Source organism: Apteryx rowi, unplaced genomic scaffold (assembly GCF_003343035.1).
Source record: "Apteryx rowi isolate R43461 unplaced genomic scaffold, aptRow1 scaffold_172, whole genome shotgun sequence".
NCBI classification, from domain to species: domain Eukaryota; kingdom Metazoa; phylum Chordata; class Aves; order Apterygiformes; family Apterygidae; genus Apteryx; species Apteryx rowi.
The window spans coordinates 1,553,816-1,581,227 of record NW_020447997.1 but is presented as its reverse complement, the minus strand read 5'-3'; the positions used below and the strand labels follow the sequence as shown (position 1 = coordinate 1,581,227).

The 27,412-nt window shown below is 40.8% G+C and overlaps 1 protein-coding gene across 1 annotated transcript in view; it reads left to right on the top strand.

The window, feature by feature from the left end:
• Positions 1 to 27,412, top strand: part of ALDH1A2 (aldehyde dehydrogenase 1 family member A2) — a 58,547-nt gene that overhangs the window by 13,788 nt on the left and 17,347 nt on the right. Inside the window, exons 2-7 of the mRNA XM_026060906.1 lie at positions 11,328 to 11,432; positions 11,640 to 11,780; positions 13,328 to 13,457; positions 19,178 to 19,239; positions 22,037 to 22,165; positions 22,304 to 22,417. Of these exons, the coding sequence (XP_025916691.1) occupies positions 11,328 to 11,432; positions 11,640 to 11,780; positions 13,328 to 13,457; positions 19,178 to 19,239; positions 22,037 to 22,165; positions 22,304 to 22,417 (681 nt within the window). The remainder of the gene's footprint in view (positions 1 to 11,327; positions 11,433 to 11,639; positions 11,781 to 13,327; positions 13,458 to 19,177; positions 19,240 to 22,036; positions 22,166 to 22,303; positions 22,418 to 27,412) is intronic.

The following is a 27,412-nucleotide window of genomic DNA, read 5'->3' as shown; positions in this document are numbered from 1 at the left end:
AAAACTGAGCACCATCTGGTCTTTGTGAAAGTTTAGACTTCGAATGCAAACTTTACGAGATGGATCTTTCTTTTCTAGGACTAGTCTGAAGTTATATGTACACACAGGTACATATGGTCACTTGCAATCACCTTAATGAATGTACTAGTGAATATCATTATTTGTGATATGCATTAGTAAGCATGGTTTAGGTAGAAGGGACAGTGCAAATCTTTTGTGCAAACTAAATAAACTGATAAATATTCAGTTTGATTTCAGATGGTCCCGAAGTGTAGACAATTAGAACAGTTTATCCAAGGTAATGCTTCTCAGGCTGTTGGCTTTTTTATATATTCCTTTATTTTACTTTTTGTAGAATCTGTATGTGTGAAATGACACAAAAGGAGATGTCGCTGGGCAACATTTACCAAAATGTTCTAACAGAAATATCTGAAAATATTCAGATGCTAGCAGAGTAGAAGTGAAGGCAAACTTTCCAGGAGCTTAGGGCTGCTCACTTGGGTCTAATACAGAGTTAGCACTTTGCAGGTCAGTGGCTCTGCTATTTGTCTCTGACCTAACAGATCTGGAGTTCTTCACATCAAAACCAAGTCTTGCTGAGCTGAGATCAAACGTGTTAAGGTAAGGATCTCGCCAGTGATTTATCGTGCTAGGGAGGGTGATCAGGCCATAAGGGGCCACTGCAAATGAAGTTGACATTCCAGCAATTTCTCATGTGTAGTTATAAAGTAATTTTCTCAGATGGAGCTTTTAAGTCAAAATAAACTTGTCCACTGTATTTTTCTGTGTTGCCTATAGTACTTGTGATCCTAGTAGGAGTATATATTTATGTAGCATAGCTAATTTGTAAGTGAGAACTTGTTCTTTGGTGATGAACAACATTTTAAATGGCAAATAATTATCTACAAGTTGATCTGCTACAATCTTTTAAATGGCAGAACATGTCTCCCATGTAGAAATAAATAAATCACCCTTTTTTTTTGTTACACATAATGAACACACATGACCTGCAATGCACAAACTGGGCACAACGCAGGAAAACTATACAGATTAATATTAGACTTGTTTGTACAAACCCCTCCTCATTCCCACAGCCTTAAATGAGAGATTGTGGAAGGGTTTCCAAGATCAAGTTCTTAATAGCCACAACTTCATTAAAGCCCAGTGACAGCTCAGAATTGATTCTGTAAACAAATACTCCTTCCCCTCCACTCCTGACTTAATGGATTTTTAGAAATCTTTCATTATTTCATTTCTAAGTTGCAGTAAATGCAATCAAGCAGATGGTCGTGCTCCATAAAAACGCTGCCATCCTTACCCAAACCAGTCCATGATGGCATTTCCTTGTTATCAATGGAAATCTCGAGCACACTTCATTTTTAGCACCCTAGCTTCAGCAGCAAGGTTTTCTGATGCAGTGCAGAGCAAGGCGGCGAATGTTTTTCTCCAGCAATTAATGAGAGCCCCGCAAGTGAAAGGATGACTGATGTTTAGGAACTTAGTTTCTTAGGAATACATGAAATATTACTTGGGCTATGGGAAAGTGTTATTGCTCCTGTATTGTGCTACTAACAGCAGAGAAATTTCATTAATTGAAAAAGTAGAAATTACTTCAAGGAAAACCTTTGTGTGCTGTAAGTAAAGGGTTTTTTTCCACAGATTGTAATAAGACAGCCAAAACAAATGAAATGTTTGTGATGGGTACAGTATAACAAACAATATGATCTGAATTTTTTCTCTTTGGATTAATTTTCTTGAAGAACCAGCAGCAAAATAATCCCTTTAATGAGACTAAATTGAAATAGCGGATGCTACATCAGCATGTGGCACAGTGAGAAACTAAAATAGAAAAGGGTATAATCACTGCTTGGCAGCCGGAGTTTCGTGCAGGAAATACTTGTGGAAAAAAAAAAAAACACAAGTAAAGTAAGCATGCTACTGCATGTTGTTAAGACTTATTTAATCTCCTCAACTAATTACTCAAACCTCCTAAAACTCAAAATCATACAAACAAAAACGTTTAGATAAGCTGGGAGTTTTTTCAAATGGGTGCCCCCTACAGCTTAGAAAATAAACATGACAGGTTTCCCCCTGTCTGATGTGCTGCCATTTGCAAGAGAACAGACCCGACTCCCAGAAAGGCCGAAGACTAATTAAGACAGGAAGATAGGCAGGTCAAACATTTGGTGTGAGGGATTTGGGACAGAGGGGAGAAAAATCATGTTGCATTCCACTTTCACAGCTGCCTGACAGGAGGCTTCGAGCCCTTCCTCTGATCCCCGTTGCTGCTCAGAGGAGCTCGGTTCCCCCCAGTTTCCCCTCCGGCGGCTCCCGCGTGGCAGCGCCGTTGCCAGCGTGTCCGGGCTGCGAGCTGGCCCAGCGGGGGCTCGGCCGCGGGGCGGCGCGGGGGCTCGGCCGGCGCTCCCCGGGAGACGGCCGCTTCGGGGCGAGGCAGCTGCCCCGCGCGGGTCTCGCCCTGCGGGAGTGCCTCTCTCTCCGGTGACCCACGGGGACCGCAAAGAGACCCCGCTTCTCCTTCGCACGCCTCCCTCAGCTGCTGGATGGTGCGAATCCTCCTCCAGCTTTGCGTCTGCCACGCTGCAGGCTGATTGCATTTACACAAGCCGAGATGTCACCGAGAGCTTGATGTAGTCACCTATTTTAAATACTTGGCTTCTGATCCAAACTCTGCTGATGTCAAGGGCTGTTTTTGATTTCAGTAGGCTTGGCTCAGGCCATGCTGCTTGGAAGTTATATCCACAAAAGCTAAATACTCCGATCTTCTCATCCAGGCACGCACCCTTGGCACCTGACCCAGGCTGCGTAAACATCATTCGACCAGGTTTCAAGGTACTGCTGCACTGACAGGGAACCTGGACTCACTGCTTTCACTTCTTGTGCATTTCCAGACCATTTCCACTTTTTTGATCCTCCTGCTGTAGTATGTTTGTAAGTGTTTAAAGTTTGCCAGCCGTCTCAGTACACTCTGAATTTTAGGCTCTAGATTTTTTTTTAAGTGAAACTTCAACCTTGAGTTTATGAAGGAAACCCCCATTTATGGCAGATCTTGTCTAAAGGCTTGTCTAAACCTTACCCTCCCCTCTCCGGGATCCAAATGAGAGTTGAAAAAATAATCATCTCATGCAGTTTTAGAAAAGATCTCTTCTTCCTTTCCAAACATTTTTTCTGGGGGGGAGAGGGATGTTGGGGGAGGGAGGGAGCCAGAATGAACTAACATGTTAACAAAACATCCAAAGAAGAAAAAGAAAAAGCAATATGTTCTGTTTTTGTTTGGCCCTCATAGACGCTGGAGCTGGTGTCAGTCCCCAGTGAAGTCAGTTTATCTCCCAGTGCAGCCACCCAGCCACAGCCACCTCTCCATCCCCTGGGGCCCAGTCCAGGTCCCACTGAAACCAGTTGGTTTCCTACCAACTTTTTGGGGATGGGATTGGACCTCTAGTGGCTGAAAAGCAGCTCTGTCCACAGGCGCTTGCTTGCCGGGATTAAACTGAGTGCGCACTTTACTGCTACTCTTCTTACGCCAGCTCCAGCCCCACCAGCTTTGAAAGGGATCTCGTTGCAAGAGCCGGAGCCTGGGGAGCTCCTGCAGCAGTAACACTGCGCTGTGGTAACCAGGCTGAACACGACAACGTGCGTGTTTGCGTGCTCGAGCTGGACAGCTGGCCGCGATTTACGTAGCTGCGTCGTTGGCAAGCGATGCAGCCGTTGGCGCTGCCTGCCTTCGGAGACGGGCCTGTGCGCTGCGAACGTTTGGGGAGGCTGGTGCGAAAGTCCACAGCCCATTGCTCGTGCTTTGTGGAGTGCCAGCAAAGAGCTCTGTCCTCTCACTGTTCACCTGAACAATCCCGTTTAAAAATAAAATCAAATGGTGTTGCTGATCAATCGCTGACCAGTCGTCAGTCAGTCTGCTGGCGCTGGCTTTTGCTTTCCCAATGCCTGCTTATAAACCCGGGTTCTCTGAGTCTGTAGCCAGCTGCTGGTTCCCAGTGAGTCCCAGGAGTGCCCCACACCACTCGGGCTAGCACGGGAGAGATTTGTTGTATCAAGGCAGCCATAAAAGTGAAGGAAAACAAAGCCTGAGAAAATAAACAAGCTGCACCTCTGATCATCAATCCCTTCTACTTCATTGCCTTGCAATTGTACTAATCATTAGGACTCTTGAAATGTTTCCAAAGCAGAGGAAATGAAGTTGCTGAGATGGGAAAGGATATGAAATTTCCTGACCAGACTAAGGCACAGGTGCCCAGTATCTGTGATGTTATGAAATATTTACCAAGGGAAATGATGCTGCTGGATTTTTTGCGTGCCTCTAAAATTGTTGTGTCTCCCACCACAAAAAAGTGTCATTATGTGTTTCTTAATGCCTCCAGCTATGAGAAGATGCAGAGGGCTGAACAGCTGTGATTCTTGTATAAAGTACTTTGGCATCTGATGCCCCCTCCCCCATCCTCACAGATTTAACGTCAAAGGCTCTCTAAGGAGAAAGCCACATATGAAAAAAGGATCACTTTGAAGGAATGAAACTATAACCAGCTACTAAATCAATTGAGTTAGGAAATTCCCATTCATTCCTCCATTCATCCAGAACCATATCTCCTGTGGGAAGCCATTATTATTTGGATGTTAAAATCCTCTTCCTGTACCAAAAAACATTTCTGGAGCTGCAAAAGTACAAAAACATTTTTATTAAATCCATGGGAGAATAATTCCACCTCCAAAGAGCTGAATGCTAGGCYGCTGCCTGTCCACTGGCTGCAGCTCTTCCTCGTGCAGCTGGGGAGGCTGCAGAAACTGCCTGATGACATCATCAGTAAGCAAGCACGAGCGAGGACTGTAGCTCATCATCGCGCTCGCACATCATTTCAGAGCACTTTCAAGAAAGGAAATGAAAAGTTACATTGTTGCCACCTGTGTTGATTGCTCTTCTGAATTAAAACAACCCATTTTTTTCCAGTATATTTTTAGAGAAGACGTTTGGAAAAAAAAGAGGCAGTGAGTGTGCATGAATCCCCAGTGAATTTAAAAATCAGTTCCGCTTTCCAAATCCAGCGCTAGCCCCTGGGTAAACATCAGAGGGAATCTGTAGTGCAAGAAAACCAAATCTCACTTGACCGAGAGCTGCAAAGGAGGTATTAGTTCTGTGCTGCATTTTAATTAATTACTTTTATATTTATTTATACACATGCACACACACAAAGATGGTTGTTTCATACTTCCTCAGTAGTAAATAGTTATGAAAACAGAACATCCTGTCTGTTTTCTCTCTGCTCTAAATTTTGTTATTACTGCATTGCACATTAGATTGTTCAGCTTGGTTTTGTAGACATCCCTTTCTGTCTGAATGCTTATCGTATTATAGAAATTAATTACCTGTATGGTTTAAAATGAACATTAAGTTGCTAATTATTAGCAAGTCAACTGGGACAGATGGCTACATAAGCAAGATATTGTAATTGTTTATTTGCCAAGCTTAATTTGCTTTGCTTTAAGTGAAAAACATTTACTCTTGGCTCGATTTCAAAACTGATAAGCATCCAAAAATGCTATTGAACTGAGCGCATAGTGTTTTTTTAAATTCAGGTCCTATGTAAAATGTAATATATGATTTCCTTCCAACTGCACAGCAGCAGAGTCTCAAAGTAATTTGAATTTTTACAAGATAACTTTGGAATTTTTTTGTCCTTTTTATACTGTTCAGTACAACACAATATCCCAAAAGGGCTGAACAGTCATGTGCCCTATATGATGGGCCAGACTGCTTCCCTGATTAGTCATAGGTGACACTCAAGGAGGTCAACAGTGGCTGTACATAATTAACCAAGGGCAGAAACTGAGCCTGGCAATTAAGTGATTGCTCATGCAAAAATGGGGGAGCGGTTATCTTGCAAAGCTCTAAATGTCGGAAGGTCTGTGACGAGCGCGTGTGTGAGCAAGAGGTTATTGGCAGTACCATGGGGGCAGTGCCTGTTCCTTTAGGAAAACGCCCTGCCTTCACCTTCTTTCATTTGGAAAGGAACAGAAGTTATTGAGGGACCCTTTGGATGCGGTCTCAGGAGACCGCTGGCACTGCCCGGGCACACTCCCGGGGCAACCAGGAGCCGCGGCTGCACCTCTTGCCCCGCGAGGCGCCTGCCTGCCGGCCCCAGCCCGGCCCCAGCCCCCATCGGTGCCTCCGCTCCTGCCCCGCGTCGCCTGTGCCTCTGGGCTGCATTGCAGCTGAGCAAATGGTACTGAGTGCCCTCCTCAAACCATTGCACACCAGCTAAATCCAGACTCCTCACTCACGTTGATTGTTTTTCCAGTTGGGTTTGTTGCTGGCCAAGTCATTGTACTGACAGGGACCACAGTAAAGCAGGAAGGTTTGCATTTTCTCTTACTGGTCTGGCATTACTGCAGTTATTGACTCTACTGGGAGTAGATGGCAAACTAAATGTTCACAGTGTTCCAAAATTTTTCAAGTGTTCCCTTCTTCCCTTTCCATTTTGGCACAGTTTTGTTGATAGCACCCAACAGGCCAGATTATTTAACTACTCACAATACTGCATAGCAAATACATGACATACTATATACTTTTTCTTTTCCCTGTTGCAAACCACAAAAGGTAACACTAGGACTCAAACAAAAACAAATTACCTCAGTAACTCCTGGAAAACTCAAGTGGTTAATCAGTTACCTTTTATTTACATATATATGCTTAATGCTGAATTAAGTTGTAAAAACCAAAGGCTGATTTATAGCCTCAGTCAGCCTTAATTAACATTGATTCCAGGGGAATAGTAAATGTGAATAGCCTTCACAATTGAGGTTGAACAATGAACTCACTGGGTGTTGTCCAATTTGTAGCATGATTTACATGGAAGCGAGCCCTTCTTTTTTCTAAGGTTATCCTTTTTTCATCTGGTGTTTAGGATGGGTTATATATAATCCATAGATAGAAACACTTGCTGTCAAATATTCTCCCTGATTTAGAGTTAGCCTTTACAATGGTCACTATAAATAAGGGAGAAAAAAACCCAATTTGAGGCTTTGCAGGGATTCCTTGTTCTTGCAATGTGTCATCGCTTGTCCATTTCATGGCATTTTTACGAAGTGGCCATAATGAAAGTCAGATTAAATGTACAGGATATATACATTTAATCAACAGCCATTGGAGTCAGTAGTGCTGGAAGAGTTATAAAAGTCCCTGTGAATGCAAATTTATTGCAAAAGAATCTGAGTCTTGGTGGTAGGAATATCTGCTGAATGGTACTACCTGACACAGAACACCTAAAACTTTCAAAAGTGAGTTATTTAAGTGTAAGGTTTTGCTTGTAAAGCCGCCAGCTGCTGGATTTCAAGACTTGAAACTGTTCCAAAACATGGGACTAGGTACTTTATATGTGCACTAGAGTAAATACTCTGATTTTACTGCCAATTTAAATGTGCTCAGTTTACAGTAATGAGCTTGTATAGGCAATACCTTGTTTATAGAAAGTGGAACAGGAAGAAACTAACATTAACCATTAACAGTAGCAATTTCTCTTGCCTTCAGCTCCAACTTTATGCCAAATAGATCTTTCCCATGTCCTATCTAAAATATTTGCTATTACTGTTCTATTTCTAAACACTGTGGGATAAATGGAGCACTCAATAAAATCATACACCTTATAGTTCTAGTCAACTTGCATTGCAACCCTCTTTTGTAATTCCAGGGCACTACTTATTCCTGTGCTGAAATGTATTTTAAGAATATACACACATCCTGTGTACTGGCAAATTTGATGACAGTTGTTCATCCCAGCAGAATGTAGTTAACATTTTTTAACCTCTTTAACAAAAAAAAAAAAAAAATGCTGTTGCCTCCACCTCTCAGGTTCTTTTATTCAACCAAAATGTTTTATTCTTTCAAGACAGAGATCACACAGGGAACCTATGTGTTTATGTACATACTGTAACCCTAAACAAACATCCTTACATCTCCTTTGGCCATCTGCTCTTGAAACTGCAAGCTCTTCTCCCTGCCCTCCCGCCCTCCCCAGTGCAACCCCACACTGTGAGCGTGGAGTGAGCTCCACTGCAGTCAATGGAAAGGACTCCAGAAAATCCTTATCCACAGGTCACAGACCTCAGGGTTTCTTTGTTTCAGTTACATACAGTCTAAAAAGTGACAGTGAGACACCAGAAGATTTCTGCTTATGTTAGTCACTAGGGATGATACTGATGATTCTTTGTTTTTATTTTTTTTTGCTAGTTAGCTCCAAAATGTCCTCATTTTATGAAGCAGCGTAAGCAGAGCACAGGCAGACACAGCCCATGGTCTGAGAAGTTTATAGTCCAAGTACACAGACAGGTTCAAGATAAATACAGCATGCAAAGAAAGCGACAGATAGGAAATGGTGTGTTAAGTTTGATTACTTTAGAATGCTAAAACAAAAAAGAAAAAAAGTAAGGAAAAGATGGACCCTGGAAGGGGTGGCAGGACACAGACCAAAAAGGGCTGAGGCCAGAGGCAGGGGGGCGATGAGGGAACGCGATGGAGGCAGCTGCAGCAGGCAGGCCAGCAGCAGTGAGGAAACCCCACCGAAGCAGCCTGTGGGCAGTGCCCTGCTCCTCAGCCAGCCTGCTGCCCCACGCAGAGCTGCGCGGGCGGCAGGGCACGGACCGGCTCTGCCCGCAGGAGTGTCCCGTAACTCTGCCAGCTCCCTGCCCTGAGAGCAGGAGGCTGCTCAGGCCTCGGCTTGGGATGCGACCCCTTGCTGAGCTCAGGAGAAGGGTAGAGGCTGAGCCGGGGCTCAGGTGCCCTCTGCTTTGCGACCCTGTCGACAGGACACAATATCCCCCACCTGCGTGCATCTCCTGCGTCACCATTCACGGGTACTTAGTTATTATCTCAGCCCAGGTCCTGGAGCCCTGAAAGCTGAGGTTCAAACACAGCCATAAAAGCAAAAGCCCGCATAGTTGTTGGTTTCTGTGCAAAACTCAATGTCTTCAGGGTCTTTTTCAGACAGACACAGGCTCATCCTGCCCATGTCCTGAGCCAGCCGGACATGAGTCAGCTCTGAACCACCACCTAGGTCGCTGCAGGTAGTGTGGCACTGGGCCCGAGCTACTAAGCCCTGCTGAGATGAACACAGCTACGTGGTTTCCAGTCGGCGTGGAGAATAGGTTGAGTGAGCTCATGTCTGGCAACAGCAAACTATGGACACATCTTCACCTTAATGTGCAAATATCAGTGTGCAATCTCTTTAATTTCTTTAAAATGCACGGCCATCCCAGCACCCTCACCATGTTCTTTTCTTTTACAGACCCTTTATACTCTTTGGTATTGCAATATTTCATCTTGGGCCTTCTGACTGTATTTTCTATAACCAGTTCTCTAGTTGTTGGGTTTTTTTTTGCTAAATAGCTTTTGTATTTTTTTCCCAGCTTAGTCTCTTTTCAGCAATGTAGGCCTATCTCTCCATTTCCCTCCTTCTTCCCTTACAGATGTGTTGAAGTTTTGGTGAGCCTCTTTACTTACACACAAGCTTTTGAGGCTGATGCTTTTTTTGTCTTCAGACAAGTTATAAATGTTTAAGTAACAATATTCAAGCTATAAATTATTCAGTTGGCGGGCTGGTGCTGCTAGCTTCATTGTACTGATCCAACCCTAGAAAAATCATCAACAGATCTATAATCATACATACTATTCTTTGAATAGAAAAGACAGGTATTACATTCCATTCATTTCCACAGGAAAATCAAGTAATTTTTGGCTACTTCTGTCCTGGTTTTGCCACATCACATTTTTCTCTAAAGAAAACAAATAAACAAAAAAAGAACCAACAATCTGACACCATCTCAGTGTAATCCTCACGTGCAAACTCTCTTCCATTGTCTCCCTGTGTTATCATGGCTGACCTGAGCCGTGTATCAGTGCAAAGGTAACAACTTCTGTATTGCCTGGCAGAAGAGACTGGAGAGTGCAAGATTAGAGAGGTGACAGAGAGCATTTTTGGACAAGGATGTTATGTTTAGGCTGCCTAATCAGTGCAACAGACTTTTGTCCCAGCAGATATGGTGGTTCTGTGAGGAAACTGGGCCAGTATTAAGTATTTATTTCATTGATTCCTGTTATTAGTCCTGATCTAAAAAGATTGGCTAATTCCCACTACGTGAGTGTCTTTGATGGGAACTGAGACTCCTTACCCCTTCAAAGGGTCTCTCGGCATTCTGCTCAGCTGCAGTTGTAGGGCCTGTTGGGGTATGGGGCTTGCTTTGCTTTAAGCAGAGAAAGGTTCCTGTCCCTATAAAAACAACTTAACCCATCTTGCAAAGAGGGCAGTAAACTTTCCTTCTACCTAGGGGTGAACTCCTGGCCCCCATCAAGTCAGTGGTAAAATTCCCATTGATTTCAGTGAGGCCAGGATTTCCCCCTAAGCATTTAAAGTTGTATTTCATGGAATACAATAAAAGAACATTGATACATGAACTCCAAGGAACCCATATGGTGCCTGCCCTTTTTGAATGCTTTCATCCTTTGTCTTAAAAAGATTTCAAGGACAGAAAAAGTCTGAATACCAGAAAAACCTTTCACTCAGTTGTTCTCTTAAAGTGACTTATTTCATATTTGCTAATAAATAACTGCATCCTGTTCCTGAGAGTCACTCAGTAGAAAATTTAACTTACATGTGTGTAGCTACCAGTAAAAATCTACTTTAAATAAACTCATTTGTCATTACCTCTCTCAAGACAGCTGCTGTCAACACCATTAAAATTCAAATTTGATTTGCCCATGACAATTAAAATGATGTCAACACTGAGAGAATTTAACAATTTCCATTGTTCCAAGCAGATAAGCAAGCTAATTCTGTTCTGCGAGCCTTCAGTGCAGCCATAATCAACTGACTGTGTATTGAAAAACTGCAATGTTAGAGATTATTCAGCCTTGACTGGGCTATATCAGTGACCAAATGTTTACTTACAGAGTTGGGTATTGAATGATTAGTCCAAATCCTTGTCTTGACTCCAGCAGTTTCAAGGCTTTTGCTCTGATACCGTTATTTCTTTCTTTAGTTTGTTACAGTGCTTGAATCAAATCTGACTGTTAACCAAATTATTTAGAGTCTAATGCTGCTCTGATAGTGACACTGCCACAGAACACAGAGAGACATCAGGGGCTGACCCTGAACTCTTGAAATCTGTAATTTTCAGTCTCACATAAATTAGTTTCACCTTCTGTGTATTAGAATCTGCAACTTTTCCCAGGAGTTTGTTGCTATATACATTACTGTGTGTTTCTGCAGAAGGATTGAGAAGTTTTACAATGTTTTTTCTTCCCTTTCTAGATTTTTATCAATAATGAGTGGCAAAATTCTGAAAGTGGGAGAATATTTCCAGTATATAACCCAGCAACAGGAGAGCAAATCTGTGAGATCCAGGAAGCTGACAAGGTAATGCATCCTGTGAATGGTTAGAAATGTACAAATAGACCAAAAGCAACAATTCCAGAATACTACTGTTGGACAATTCTTGTATTAATTCCAGTTCCAATACCCATTCATGTGACTAAGAGGCTGTGCAACAAACAATTTCATAAGCCTGGTAATGTTTTATTATTATTTACCTCAATGCTTTGTTTTTCTCTTCCTCCTTGACAGGTTGATACAGATAAAGCAGTGAGAGCCGCTCGCCTTGCTTTTTCTCTAGGTTCAGTCTGGAGGAGAATGGATGCATCGGAAAGAGGCCATCTTTTGGATAAGTTAGCAGACTTAGTCGAAAGAGACAGGGCAATTCTTGCTGTAAGTAGCACATGAAAATCAATGTCCGTTTTACATTCTGAGAGCAAATCAGTTCATAAATGTCATAACTTGAAGAGTATTTGAAAACTAAACTAGCTTGACAACTAAGATGGCCAACTGTCTGTTCAAGAACTGACCCAAAGCTCATCAAAGTCAACAACAACTTCAAATGACTCAAATGACCTTTACATTGGACATGAGACAAGTAAATAGGTGTGCATTGGTGTGCGCATGTGTGTGCCTGTTATGAGCACTTGTAACTTTTCTGAAATAAAAAATGGAAGAGTCTATGAAGTAACTGGTGCAGATATTAATGAAATGACAGGTGAAATGCTTACTGATACTCAACTGGTAACATAAATTCTGGGTATTACGCTATTTAGCTCATGTATGAAGCATCTAAATGGTGGCATTGTTAATGTTGTTTTCCGCATGTCAAGTGCTTTGGACTAAGCTGGTGAACATCTTAATTCTAGCTTTGTCAACACTTAAATCATCTTACCACCAGTGTATACTGTAAAATCACCGCGGGGAGAAGGAAGTGCACAGCAAATCAAGTTTACTCTGCCTGTCATTAGATTTGTATTTCTAGAGCCAAGTTCTTCACTGAATTGCACCACAGGCAATGCCAATAATTGCTCCTGTGGATGTAAGTCAGTGCAGAATTAGGCCTCCATTCTTCTCTATAGCAATTCATTCGATGGTTAGCATATATTCATGTGTTACACATTGGTGTACTTTGCCCATTCTTAATGATTTCTATTGGACAGCTATTGAGAGTCAGTTAAGCCACTCAACATCTTAGGACATTTTATTGGATTCTTTTCACTAAACGATCTTAGGAATTCTTAAGAGGATAGCTTATAAGGTACTTTAAAAATAGGAATATTAACTTAAAAATAAGGACATTAGCTTGTTAATTTATGAGCTTCCCTAGAGGAAAGTTTGTTTATTTGATGGCAATAAATAAACTGGCTGTACATTATAGATATCTCAGACCTCAGCAGGAGTCTTGGCAGCCATATAGAGAATTTTTTATATTCACATCAATTATATGAAGAGGGATATGTCCATTCTTCTCTTTATGGATTCAGATCATTAATATGGGGTTACAAGGAGCCCCTTCTCAGCTGTTATCATTAACATAACAGAACCTACTTTGACAGGCATTTTTATCTTGGCTCCTGATTAAAGCAATTTTGCAATTATATATCTGGACCAAATACAGTAGCTATTAGGTCCAAAATACACACACACACACGTACGTGCGCGCATGCGCTCTTAAAATCATAGTCATTCCAGAAGGTTTAAAGGAACTAGATTTTTTTGAGGAAAATCCTCTATGTTCACAATTACAAAAAGAAGTAACAAAGGAGATCAGACAGTTGTTCTGAACCTTCTAGATTAAGACTATGCCAAGGAGTATATGGTTTGGTCTTCATTAAAAGTCTGTCATGACTGAAGAGCTGTTGGACTGTAAATACTGAAATGCAATAGTCTAAAAATGCTACTTTGCTTATATGTCTTAACTTTTTCTTGTCCTCTAGACTATGGAATCATTGAACAGCGGCAAACCTTTCCTGCAAGCCTTCTATGTAGATCTTCAAGGAGTAATAAAAACCCTGAGATATTATGCCGGTTGGGCAGACAAAATCCATGGAATGACAATTCCTGTAGGTAAGAGAGATTAAAGAACATGTGTGCACACAAACCTTCTGATGGCCAAATGGATTAATAGATTACAGAGTAATTTTTTCTTGTCTAAGTGGAAATCAAAGTGGATTCACCAGTGTATAATATGCTGCTGAAGACAATGTTTAACGGTCAGCAAGGGCTGGATTAGATGACCTGCCATTGTTCTTGGGGGCCCTACATGCATCCAAAGAGTGTTTTGGTTCTTCTCCATGTGTCCATTTGAGAGGGAGATAGCTCAATATCTGTATTTTAATATTGTTACACTCATAAAAATGGATGTGGTATAAGCCTGACAAATACTTTGGAACACGTGAAAACACAGTGCTGCCTATTTAAGACAATAGTGTGCTAACAAATATATCTTGTTTATATATATCTTCTTAATGCCCATCCAAATCATTTCACTTGGGACTCACACTGGATCCAAATTCACTTATGCCTCGATAGAGTTTGCAATGTTATTACAGAGAGCTGTATGTAGATATATTTTATGTTACAATTGCTTCTTCAAACCATTCAGTGGGATCAGTTTGGTTATATGTATGAGAGAAAGAAATCTTTATGAGTGCTAAGAAATAAGTTATTCTGCTCTTATTTTTTGGTAAAGAGATTAGAAAAGAAAAAATCCTTACCATCATTTTTATTCAACATGTCTCTTCCTCCTGCCCCTCCCTCACAGCTGTTTAACAAATGCAGGCAGCATTTTGATTGTGAATATCTTCATTTGCAATCTGGACTAAATGTACCAACTGCTATAATTATGCAAAATGACACAACATGGCAAAGAATCATTTTACGCAGGTGCAGCCACTAATATAAATGTACTCATCTTTTACCTACATAATATTAAATCTTTTGAAAAATGGTAAGGAAGAACAACATTTACTCCATACTTTTCAGTTTCATGGTTGCACAAGCATGTTTATTACACATTACTGATGGAGACCAGGAAGGCACAGTCACAAGTAAATGAATTTTGCTGTTGTCCTTGTACAGTAGGCACCTTTACAGTGGCCACATATTTCCATAAAATTAAATAATGTATCATTTCTATCTGCAGTACACTAGTTTTCCTCTGCAGGAAGTACAGCAAAGCACAAGACTATCAAAGTTAGGTAAGCTGACAAGTTGAAAATGTGGCTCCCTATTTTCAAGAGAAAAACAGATCATCTAACTCTTACTGCAGTGTTATTCATCATGGTGTTTCAGCCTGTTAAAAGTGCAGTGTGTAACTGACTGATGTTTATCATCACTAGTATATTTTCACCAAAGAAATGACAATATTAATATATCAGCTGTACGCTCTCTTGTAAGGACTTATGAAGATTTCCACAGCCATTTAGGCTGAGATTCATAAATCCTCCTTTTGCTGCTTGCACTTCACATTTAAACAAGCAAAAGTGCAGAGCACACCATAAATTCATATATTCAGCAAATTTCCTGTTCCCTAATCCCTTTCTCCCTGGTCAGTGAATGCCTCCTTCTCACGCCGCAGGAACACAGAAGTTACATTGGTCACCAAAAGGCAGTGCCAGCTTAAGGAGAATAAATATTCTCTGCTTATTCTTGTCCTCAAAAAGAGTGACGCAGATGAGAACCCTGAATTTTTCAGTGAACTGGGCTATGCCTGGGGAAAGGAAGCCACATTTTCAGCAGGTTGTCTTAAATACAAACTTCAGTGCTGACACAGTTATCAGCAGTGTACAATCATAAGTCTATTCACAGGTTTTAGGGTATGAATTAGTTCTTCCTGTTGGTTTAATACACCACTTTTTTTCCTCTAGTTTCACACCACAGATCTGTCATTCTCATAGAGTTATCTTAGAGCAAAGCCAGTGTTAAACAGTGGTTCTCTTTACATTCACTTACCATCAGCTTGGTAAAGGAAACCAAACAAGACAACAAAAACAAAACAAAACAAAAAAAACTATTAAATCTCTTTCTGTTCAGTGTGCTAATAAATCTGAAACATCCCAATCTTTCATCTATTTCTGCTCAGGGTTTCTTTTCCTCTAAAATAACAGTGAGCAAGTGATAGACATGTGGAGGACAGAAGAAGTGTTTTTCAGTCACATTACTTTTGGTCCCAGAGCTGCTAAGACCTTCAGACTGTCCTTTGCTTGCTCCCATTTATAAAGCCTTTATGATTTAAATTAAAACAAAATGAGGCTACAATGGAAGCCATTAAACTAACAAATTAAATGCAAGCAGAAATATATCTCTACATACAATATATGATATGACACAACTTAAAGAACCAACACTGCTCTACTCACCCACTTGTTTGTTGTGTGCTTCTGTACGAGACTTTTGACTATCTTATGATTTTTATGCAAATGAAATATCCGGGCCATAGATTCCTGATGGAAATCTGAGCAGACACATCTGTGGAAGGTATTGCTGTCCCAAAGTGAGATCCCTGGATAAACAGGGCTTTCTTTCTAATTAAAAAATAAAAATCTTTGGACCAGGTGCTAAGCAGCTGCAAATTGACCCAGCTCTATTAATATCAGTGAGTGCTGAAGAATGCCAATTTACATCAGCTGAGGATATTAAAAAAAAAAAAAAACTTTTAAAACAAATTTTTAGCTTGCATGTGGGATCAGGCTGACAGATTCATCTCAATCTCCTGCTGGCTGCCAGCTAGTAGAAGGATAAGAGTAAAAAGCATCAGCAACAGCATCTTAGAACAACAGTGTTATTATCATGAGTTGTATGCACTAAACTTAAAGCTCTAAAAAGTTAAGAAGTTGCCTATTTAATTTCTGAGCACAGGGAGCTTTCTATGCTCATTGTTCAATAAAAGTGATTCACTTTATTGAACTTGAGTTATTTTGCCATGGTAACAACTTATTTTACAGTATGGACAAGATGGCTCTTACATGTATGTACCTTTGGCTTGTCCAGAGTCATCTGAAACATCTGAATAACTTGAAGTCATATGTGTTCACAAAAACGTTATTAGAAAGCAACCTCAAAAGTCCCATCTTAATAATAAATCTGTGGATGATGAACTTTGGAAGTAGATGTTAAAAAGGGTAACTGTCTAGGGTCTAATAGAAGAAAGCAGGACAAGCAACCCTGAACGGGAGGGATTGCTCTGAGGAAAGAACATTACCTTGATGCAGCAGAATAAACCACCGTTTCTCTGACTTGGCAACCATGTTCAGGTTATCTGTAACTTTACGTTAGGAAGCACACAGACATGTGGTAATGATTACAGAGTGACAATCTAAAGTCAGATGGTGCTAACAACTGTGTTACTGTTATGTTGTCACCATCTTTCTGGCTGAGAATCCACCTCACAGTAATACCAAGTACAAGCTGGTATTTTTAGCTGACTCTTCTATGTGCTTCTTGAGTATTTGTACAGTTTTTTCCATATATACTTCTCCATAGTTTTACTTCTACTTTACTTCTCTCTGGTCTGATGACGCGTAGTATTGTCTGTGAACCACTGCTAGCGTCTCTGAAAGATAACCTAGAAAAGCTGATTGTCTGAATTGTGGAACAAATATTCTCACCTCCACTGGGAAGCTGTTAAGAATCTGCAAATTGAAAAGATGCAAAAACATTTTGTCAGTGCAGAACAAACTGATAGATCAATCATTTTCTTCCCCCTTTTCCTGATGTGAAACTCTCCCTCTCTCTCTCTCTCCCCTCCCTCCTTTATTTTCTCTGTTCAGTCCCTTTTCTGGGCTACAGCCTATTGTTACCTTTCTCATAATTATTCTATTTCTGGCACCCACCTGATGTATTAGCTGCTCTAGCTCAAGTTTCTCCTGAACAAAGCCTGTGAAATAGATGTACAGAAATAAGTAGACCTGAAAATAAGTTATTTCTAATCAAATCCAAGTTGAAGCCTTTACTTAAACCCAGGAAACTTTATGGATTAACCCATTTATTGTTACCAGATGTATGGTACAGGACATTGCTGCAGGTTCCCAAAATGTACTCTCTGTTGTGTTGTTAGGCCTTTCCCTAAAATTGAACAAGGCTGGCTGCAGCTCCAGACTGAATGGGGTAGAGGCCCCACAGCTGCTTGRGTGCTCTCACACCACGTGAGGGAAAAGCACATGCCCTGCATCAGACAGTGAGAGGGGAGCAAAAAACCTGTGATCTGTCCTCCTCTTATTCCCTGCCTCCCTCTGACCATTTTCTATCCTGGTAAAGGCTCTCCTGTGACTGATCCTAGGCAGCCTTCTCACCATCTCACACATACTTAGCTGAAATGATTTTCTAAATAAAGAGATTCACGTTTTTCTATAGGACCAAGCACTATAGGCCTAGGTACACATCCAGCTTATGCCTTTACTGTAACCCTTCCCTGCTTTTTAGCCTCACCAAAAAACAGCTGATCTGAATTCAGAGATTGTTTGAGTTTGGGCTAGCTTAGACAGCTAAAAACCTCAATTTAGGTACAAAAGTGCTTTAACTCTACTTTGACAGAAGATGCAGGCCAAGCATACTCCGCTTTGGGAGCAGAGCAGGAATTTGGTCAGCCCCGTGCTAGTCACTTCCAGCAGCGGTGCAAAGCGCGCCGGCGCAGAGCCCCGCCGCTTGGAGCAGGCCAGGCCACGTGGAAGGTTTCCGCAGACCACAGGCCTGACCCCAAATCCCTGAGCTGTTTATTCCGTGGCCTGACTCAGGCTGCCCTGGGCTCAACAGCGCTTTAGTTAAGGAATCCAGATCTAGCATAGCACTCGCTATAAATAATGACACCTTTTGCCTCTAGGGTTTTTTTTTTTTTTTTTGCCATTTTGATTCTTCAGGATCTTAAAAATAACTACCAGATCAGAGAGTTAATTAAGTAATTCCCTCAAGCCTTGTACCATCCACACCTGCTGTTTGTGGGCGTATGATCTGCTCTTCCTGTATCTTTACTGTTAGCATCTTTATTAGTCCATATTCTTATACCTCTCTGTCAAAAGCCTAGTGAGACTATTCCATATTTTCCAAGTTTCCAGTTACTCTGTCCCTTCATTTATTTATCCAACCTCTACCTGCCCAACAGGTTCGTGAAAATTTCTCTTATCCTCTGTTGTCTTGTTTTCCAGCAACATCCAGCTTTTCTCTGTCAGCTTAAACTGACTGCCTATTTACCTTGAGGCCATTTCTGATATATGCCTTGTTTTACAAGTCAGATATCAGAGCATATCAGAGCAGTGTGAGGTGATGGCCCCTGTATTCCCCTTTGCACATCAGTGACAGGCTTCCCACCTTCATTCCACACCTACAGATTTTTACATATTATTCCATCATCATATACATATATTACTCTATTTCTCCAAATCTGCTTGTATATATACTTTTATATTGCTGTGTTCTAGCCGTTCCTTTCAGGAAATTGCTTCTGTGACTCTTTCTCCTCTTCCCTCAGCCCACAATCAGCAGAGACCAGTACGTAGCTTCCTTGCTACTGTCCTTTTTTTGTGCCATACAGCTTGTCCTCCTTCCCAAGGAAGAAAGCAGGTTGCTTTCTGACGGGATGCCTGTTTCCTTTGTTCTACTGAAAGAACAATTAGGTTGTTCCTGAACCTGGGTTTCCCATGCTGGCTCATGAAAAAACATTTCCATGAGTTCTTTATTTCTTTTACTGCCATCAAAGGCTGATCCTTAGAGCATTTTTCCCCCCCCTCTATTTTTTTTTTGTTCTGCCAAGTCAAACTGCACTTGAGAGTAACCATGCTCATCTGTTTCAGATGGAGATTATTTTACGTTTACAAGACATGAACCCATCGGAGTGTGTGGACAGATCATCCCTGTGAGTATCTCTACTAGCGCCTTCTATTTATTTTCATTTGAACCAGCTCTCTTTAAAGACACATAAAACATGGTCCTCAGCTATGTGTGTTTTCCATTACGAAAAAAGCTGAGCTCATATTGTTGACATATCTTTAACAGCCTCCCTGCAAATGCTTATTTGAACATGCTAATAGGGTTTAGGCTCTGTTATTAGGAGTTAAGTTCTCAAGTCATAGAATTCTCATGATTAAAACAAGCAAAGCAAAACACAGTGTTAATATGCTGTCACTGGTTATAGATGTTCACACAACTTATGGAAAATTGATGCTTTGCTGTGGCAGTCTTTTTATTTAGTTAGTTTTTACTGTGATTTAACAGGCTCCTCAGTTTCTGGGAGAATGCAATGCATTTTAATTCTGTTCTTTCCTGCTATTTCTTTTACAAGGCTGGAGGAGAAGAAGAAACTCCAGGAGACATATCATTACAATTAACATTGTGTCGCTAATGAAAGACATGAAATATTTGTTTTATTTGTTATGAGAGAGAAACAACTTTTCATCAAGTCTAATATTCCCCCTACACCCCAATATACACCCTTAAGACACTCTTGCTGAACACTGCATGGGAATTACACTGAAAAAGCTGACTTTTTCAGAAGTCCTAGTTAACCAGTTTTGGCAGAAATTTCAATGGGAGGCTCACATATAGCTATTAAAATATTGTGCGGAAGCTTTTTTCCTTGACAAAACATTGGGGAACTAATCAAGGCATTCTCTGAAATTTTTGTTGATGTTGTTTTTTATTTTGTTCATGCTAACCACAAAACCACTAAAGAGCAACACACAGCAATTCCAGTAAAAGAGAAGCAGCCAGACAAGATTACTTTAACAATGTTAAGCCCTTTTTTCCCTATTTATATTTATTATTATTTCATTTCTTTGCTAAGGGGTGGCTATTATGTTTGGCACTCTGCAGAGACTCAGAGAACCATGCATAGGAACGCATAGTCTGTGGTTACACTCGTCCTGCAAACACCTACACACTCGCCTAACTTCACTCATGAGTGATCTTTATGAATGAATGATTTCACACATCTTTCCCCTTTGTTCGGTAAAACACATGGATGAGCATTTGCAAAATGACAGCCTCAACATCTAGCCCCAGAGCTGCTGGATATCTCTTAGGATTGTCTCATTGATCTTGACTGATAGATCTAGTGAAGGAACTTGGCCAAGGGCTAAAGATCATGCCAAAAGCAGGATTTATTTAATTCAGATTTGTAAAATAAGATCATTATCCAGTGTACCCTGCCTCTACCATACCTGTTCATTCTTCCCCCAAGTTTGTCCTCTAGAATTTCACCATGGCTGTCACACACATCTATTCTAACACTCCTGATAATGTGTTGTACATTTCCTCCGCCGCTACCACAGTACAGCCCCAGGGCCACTGCGTGTGCTTAGCCATTACACTAGCAAATATGTTACTACCAAGAAAAAAAAGAGTACAGTCTGAAAACAGTCAGCCTAACACTAAAGTGTTCATCCTCTTTCACATCCTAGCTCCCACCAAAACTGACTCTCTGTGGCAGCTTTGTAGCATAAACGGGGCCACATACTACCCTATAAAACTCTTCAGAGCTCTCCTTGCAATAGGCATTATAAGTGGAGGCTGTCAGCACACTGTTGGCCCAATAGCTCCCCTCCCAGGTTTATATATTGGAGATGGAATTAAAACATCACTTTGTCTCCGGAGTTTATAAACAACTGAGAGAGTAAAAAATTGAGTGTTCAGTGAAGGAAAGACAGTTGTGTATTTTTTCAAGCTAGCCAGGGGCTAGAGAGATGTCCATGAGAGTGGCAGCTGATATGCATCAGGCAGTAACGTGTTTTGGCCAGTGGCTGACTCTTTGTGACTGATATTTTTTCTTTTCTTTCCAAACAAGATTATTATATGCATTTATGAGATTGACTCTGCAAACACAGTTATTTTATTCCTCTGGCATTTCCAGTGAAATCAGTGGTACTATCCACTTAAGTTATTAGGATCAGGCCTTGATACAGAAAGCCAAACACTTGCTGTGGTTACTGTTATCTTGACCAACAACTTTGTATATCAAATTAATATAATTCACCACATTTTCTGCTGCAGTTAAGTGAAGTTGAAATTAATGGCGATGCACAATTTTACATCAGCAGAGGGTTTATCTCAACTTGTTTTTACTGTTCTTTTAATGTCTTATATATAAATTGCATGACTGGAAGTTTTCAAGAAAATAAAAGATATTAATGAAATGTCTTGCCCTAATATAGACATTTAGGGAAGGATATTTTATTGTAATCCCATCAATTAGTGATGATATCATTTGTGTACAGATCTTATGCCTTATTCAAGGACTGGAAATTTACATCTAAAAATGCTTTAAATGCTTTAGCATGAGCGAACAGTTCTTTCCAAATGTACCAGAAGCAAGAACTATTTTTCATGGGGGGGTGGGGTGGGGGGGAATAAAGTGCCAATTGCAAAACAGTAAATGAAATCAAAAGTTGCAACTAAAAAAATTAATGGATAATATAAGATTCTTTTATGAAGGCTGCGGGTGGGGGTTGTAGTTCTTTGAACAGAAGAGAAAGAACTGAAAGGTCACCACTGTTGCTTTCTTAATGGGGGTAATTAAAAAAAATCCTTGCTTTGTGCTGGGAAAGATTTATGTTGAGGATCAGTCTGAGAAATAAGTGAGGTAGCAGCTTGACATCTTGAAAACAAAACACCACTGCAATATTTTTCCATCTATCAACTTTTATTTTTTCCTACAGTGGAACTTCCCCCTGCTGATGTTTGCATGGAAGATTGCTCCAGCTCTGTGCTGTGGCAATACAGTAGTTATTAAACCAGCAGAACAAACACCACTCAGCGCTCTCTATATGGGAGCCCTCATCAAGGAGGTAAGAATAATTGACAGGAATAATGTCTCTGTCTCTGTCTCTCCTTGTGGGGAAGGAACTACCAGCACATGTCTGGTTTAACAAGCTCTGTCAGTTTTCATAAATCATGCCTCCCTTCATTCATTCTTATTTTGACAGGCTGGCTTTCCACCAGGAGTTGTCAATATTTTGCCAGGATTTGGTCCAATTGTTGGTACAGCAATAGCATCTCATGTTGGCATTGATAAAATTGCTTTCACTGGATCCACTGAGGTAAGAGTGTTCTCAGATATGTAAAATGTGAATAAATACTTAGTGAGCTAGAGTTAAACCCTTGTGTTACATTCCTTACTGTCACTGAGTAAAAGAGCTACATCTAAATAACAGTGGCCTGTCCTTCCCAGCTAAGCTTATGTACTGCAGTACTTCCAAAGCAGGAATGGCCCTTTTCCTCCAGCCCCTGCTGTGCCTGGCACCTCAGCACAGGAGATAGTCCTGGAAAAATATTGCTGGGATTTCCTGTGGGCTCATGAGAATATGAATCACATGCAAGAAGGCAGAACATCCAGTGTATATCACAGCACATATAAATTCTGCTTTAGCATCCATAATTTGTGTATCCTGGCATATTTGGGGGGAAAAGGAAGAGGAAAGGGACAAATATACTTAAGCTTTGCTGCTGCACTGAAATATATTGAGGAGAAGGAGGTCTGAAAAGGAAGAAGGAGTGTAGGGGAGGAAGGGGGTTGTCCAAGGTGTCTGTTCCCAAAATGAAGGAAAGATGCTGGCCAGAAGAGGACAGGAGCCAGTTGTCTCCTGGATGCCAAAAATGTCTTGCTATGACTCCGTGACGCAAATGCTACAGAAGAGGTTAGGTTGAAAGAGAAAGGCTGTAATCTACAGAAAGAGAGCCAAATCTCTCAGAACTCAGACCATGCCTCACTCTCAAATACGTGCAAAGCTGCCTGTTATCAGGGTTGGGGTGGGGATGATAGAGGGACTACAGACTGATGTCACAGGAGAAGGGGCCTTATCTCATCGTCTGAAGGCAGACAGAAAGGAATCTCAGTGGGAGTTTCAGGGCTGGTTATATTTAGAGAGTGCTAAAAACAGGCCCTTTTCAATTCAAAATCTGACAGACTATTGTATGGAGGGAGCTAAACTCCAGGGATCTGGTTTCTCTTTGATATGCATGACTCCCACTCGCGGCAGTGGGAGGCTGTATGCATCCCAGGCATACTGCACTTCACAGTGAGTTGAATTTGTTCTTCGTGTGAGTTGCTAAATTCACTGACCAAGCAGCTCTACTAGATATGTGTGGGTAACTCCCTTGTGTGCCCAGGGATTGCAGGGACCAGCTAAATTATTTCATATGATTTTTGTGGAATTATACCTGTAATGGAGTTTGGATGCCACAACACATGCACCTAAATCATCAGTGAAATGTAGCTGCAGTTATATGCCTAATCTGCACACCCAGTTATTGTCACACCCAGTTATCTTGCAATTACTATATGCAATTGCATATGAATTTTTATGGCAAGTTTTGATTATTACATACACAGGCTATATACTAAAAGTCAATGGCAACATCAGATTTCAGATTACTCTAAGGAATTACATCTAGTCATTACCTCTCCTGTAACCAACTTATATTAGCATCCTAGAATACTGAAAATCTTAATATGAGCTGATTACCCCCCACAAATTAAGTTGAAACAATTGTTTTCATAAAGATATGTGGTCTCTGTTTAAGATAAATATTCTATTATACAGGATGTTGCACTGTTTGGAGGAGGAAAAATACAGATGGGTTAGGTTTCAAAGTTGTCTTTTGTAGCCAAAATAAATTTTTATTGTAGTTCCAGACAGTTTTAGTTTTAATAGGCGTTTAAACTCAAAAGATGTGGGTTTTATGCTAACTCAGTGCCTACCTTTAAAAGCCTTACTAATAGGAAGTGAAAAGCATTACAGAGATGAAAAAGCAATTCTCTAAGAACCTAAAGCAAGAACAGATGGAACGTTTTAATGCAGAGTTAGTGTAAACTATTCCATATTGTTTCTGATTTCCTGTAACACTGAATTTTTGTAACAGCAAGTCAACATCGTAACGTTTTAAACACAATGCTGTGGTATCAGCTGTACTATAGAGTGTTTGACTTCTCAGAAACAGTTTTCAATTTTTAATGAAATAATAACAGAAATATTTTGTCTCTCTGGTCTTGTCTGCGGCATGTCAATTGTACACTCCAGTGATGTGGATTTCCAACAGCCATCAGCTATATACTGAGCAAGATATTAACTTCCGTTCCCCCATTTCTTCCAGGTGCTGGTTAAGGCAGTTAATATTTTTAGCCTGAGCAAGGTTATCAGTACAAAAGCAGAGATCTTCAAGTTTAAGTGCCTGAAGCATAGGTGTTTCTTAAGTTTCCACCATGAAAAGTTCTTTTGGAAAAAATATAAATTGTTTACCTTATAAATATATATACTTAGAACTAATGAAACTCCCCATCTGCTTGTAAAAATCACAACAACTGGCTATTATTGTTTCTTTCCTGCAAAGTTTTTTGAAGGTAGAAAACAAGTTGCTCTTTCTACAAATAATTTTAATTATAATGTTTTAAAAAATTTGTAGAATCCAATCCACAGACTAAAGAAAGGAGAACAAGAAGGCCAAGTTCATGACCTTGACTCCATACAGCCTGACACAGTCAGGCCAAAGATCCATCTAGCCTAGTATCTTATCTTCAACAGTGACCAGTAACAGATGCTTATAGAAGCACAGAGCATATGTAGAGTGATCCTTCCCTGCTATAGCGTCAGAGCTTCTAGTAATCGGCAATTTAAAGACTTCCTGAGCCTGAAGTTGCATGTGGACAACTGTATTTAATAGCCACCAATGGACCTGTCATCCGTGATTTTGCCTAATCCTTCTTGAAGCCACTGACTATTGTGAGGCCTCAAGCCGATGCCTATACAAGGACAACAAATAAATAACTCCTAATTTATGATACATCTAATTTATTCAAGCTCCAATTCAGGAAAATGCTCGTTCACAACTGTGCCTGTTCCAGACAATATTTATGCAATACTTAACTTTAAATGTATCCTTAAATTTTCCTCTGGAGAGGGTTTTTTCCTGAACTGAGAGTATAAAATCCACATCCTATTTTCCAATGATAAACTGAGTAAGCTAATATCATCCCAATTGAAAGAGCAATAAAAAAATCCCAACAACTTTTCTTCAATAAATACCTGTAGCTGTCATTCATTGACAAAAAATTCAGCAGAAGATACACTAACTCCAGTGGAGCTAAAACACTTGGAAAACCCTGCTGATTGCCAAATTCACCTGGCAGTCCCCCTCCCCCCCCAACTGACAACTTGCTTTCTTCTGCAAAGCAGGAAAAAGAAGAATATACGCATATTAGTGACACAAAAAAGAAGGCCAAGCAGACCCATTTAAGGGAGAGTTACATCTTCTGCCACTGACAGGCCATCAGCACATCCCTTCTGTCACACCCATGCTTCTCCGCGGAAGTTGAGGGAGAGGCCTGACTCATCGGGAGAGACTAGAACTATACAGAACTGTGCATGACATAAAACTGCTGTTCTCCACCCCTCCTGTCAGTGGATCAAGTAATGCACAGAGTGGAGGAAACAGGCTGATCAGCTGCACAGCACATCAGTTACTGGCCTGTGCATCCTCCTCATCTGCTCCCTTGCTAGGTATGCCTTCACATTATTGAGCAAGGAACCAAAAGTCTCATAGTTTTGGAACTGTCTGTGCAATACAGTTTTTATTTCCAACATGGATGGGAGCCATTTGCTTCTAAGGGGATCAACAAGCCTAACAAAAAGCATAACTCTGAGTGGGAAGAAGAAAAGCCATGCAGAATTTGCATAGGACATCATATGTCCTATGGCTCAGACAGCTTGTGAACCAGCCACTTACAGATAGTGCGGTGGTTCAGCTTGCACTCTTTCTTTTCTGTTTCTCACATTTTCTAACACTCTCAAAATTGTTTTAAGTAGCACCTATTTGCTAGATTGCCTCCAAGTAATGTGTGGCATATCATCATCTAGATGGACCTCTTTTTCTGTGGTACCATCCCTGATCGATTCCACTTCTCTCCCTATTTCCTTCTGACCCCTCCTTTTATGGGTCAGCTCATGCACATTAAAACAGTAGTCTTCCAACTCTTTCATACCTTAGACCACTTCTTATGAAACACCTTTCCATGGATCAGCTTCTCTCCCAGTCTCCTAGTGCATGGCTGTCAAAACTCCTCCCTCTGCAGCTCCTTTGGGAAGCTTCTGCAGACACCCCATGGGCTGTGAATTTCACTTTGAGAACCGTCACATTGTAAGAGAGAAAAATCATACTGAGTACACGAGCAAGCCATAAAATATTGTGTCTCCGCAGATTTTGACAGCTTTCTTGGCTTGCTTTGGTTCATACTCCTCAGCAGCTCGTTTGGTACGGGCTTTTTAACAAAAGTGTTTATTTTTACTGTGTTGCTTTTAGTGAACCAGAGCTAATCCATGATCCCCCTTAATTGTGGCAATCTCCTCTCAGGCTTTTTTCTCACATCTTCCACAATCAGATGAAACTGAAACTGCCCAAAATAATCTTTTTGCAGTGAATCTGACCACATCAGCACTTGTTCCTATCCTTCCTACTTTCTCTTTAAAAAACATAATCAATTTAAACATCTCATTACTTCTTTCTGTATTTCTCCATGGTCCTTCTGGTCCCTAGTTGCAGGGTGAAACGCTTGCTCACCAAGGACTCTGGAAGTGCTTCTCTAAAACTCAGCGCTCTCTCATACTTTCCTAGTTGTTCCTTGTAACCTCTCTCCATTTTTCTGTACCTCTCTCTGCCTCAGCTTCCTCACTATTCCTCTCTATTTGAGTTCCCTTTAAAAATGTGGTTCTTTCCTAGGACTTAAAAGCAACAATGTAGTTAAAATAGAATTCAGTTATTTATATTCCTTAGCTTAAGAAAAGATCCAAAAGCTGGATGTCTGGTTTACCCAAGTGGCTGCTGTTGGTCTACAGAGTTCAGCAGTACAGGAGATGCTGTACAAGTCTCTTCTCTTCCCCTATAGTTAAATGAACAGTGGACATCATTATTCATTTCCAAGAGAAGTTATGATGAGGGGACAATTATTTACACATATCAGAAAGGCAGAGAGGTTCTTCTTCATCTTCCTGTTACCTTCTTATTTTCTGAAAGAACTACTCCGACATAGCCTCCAAATAGCA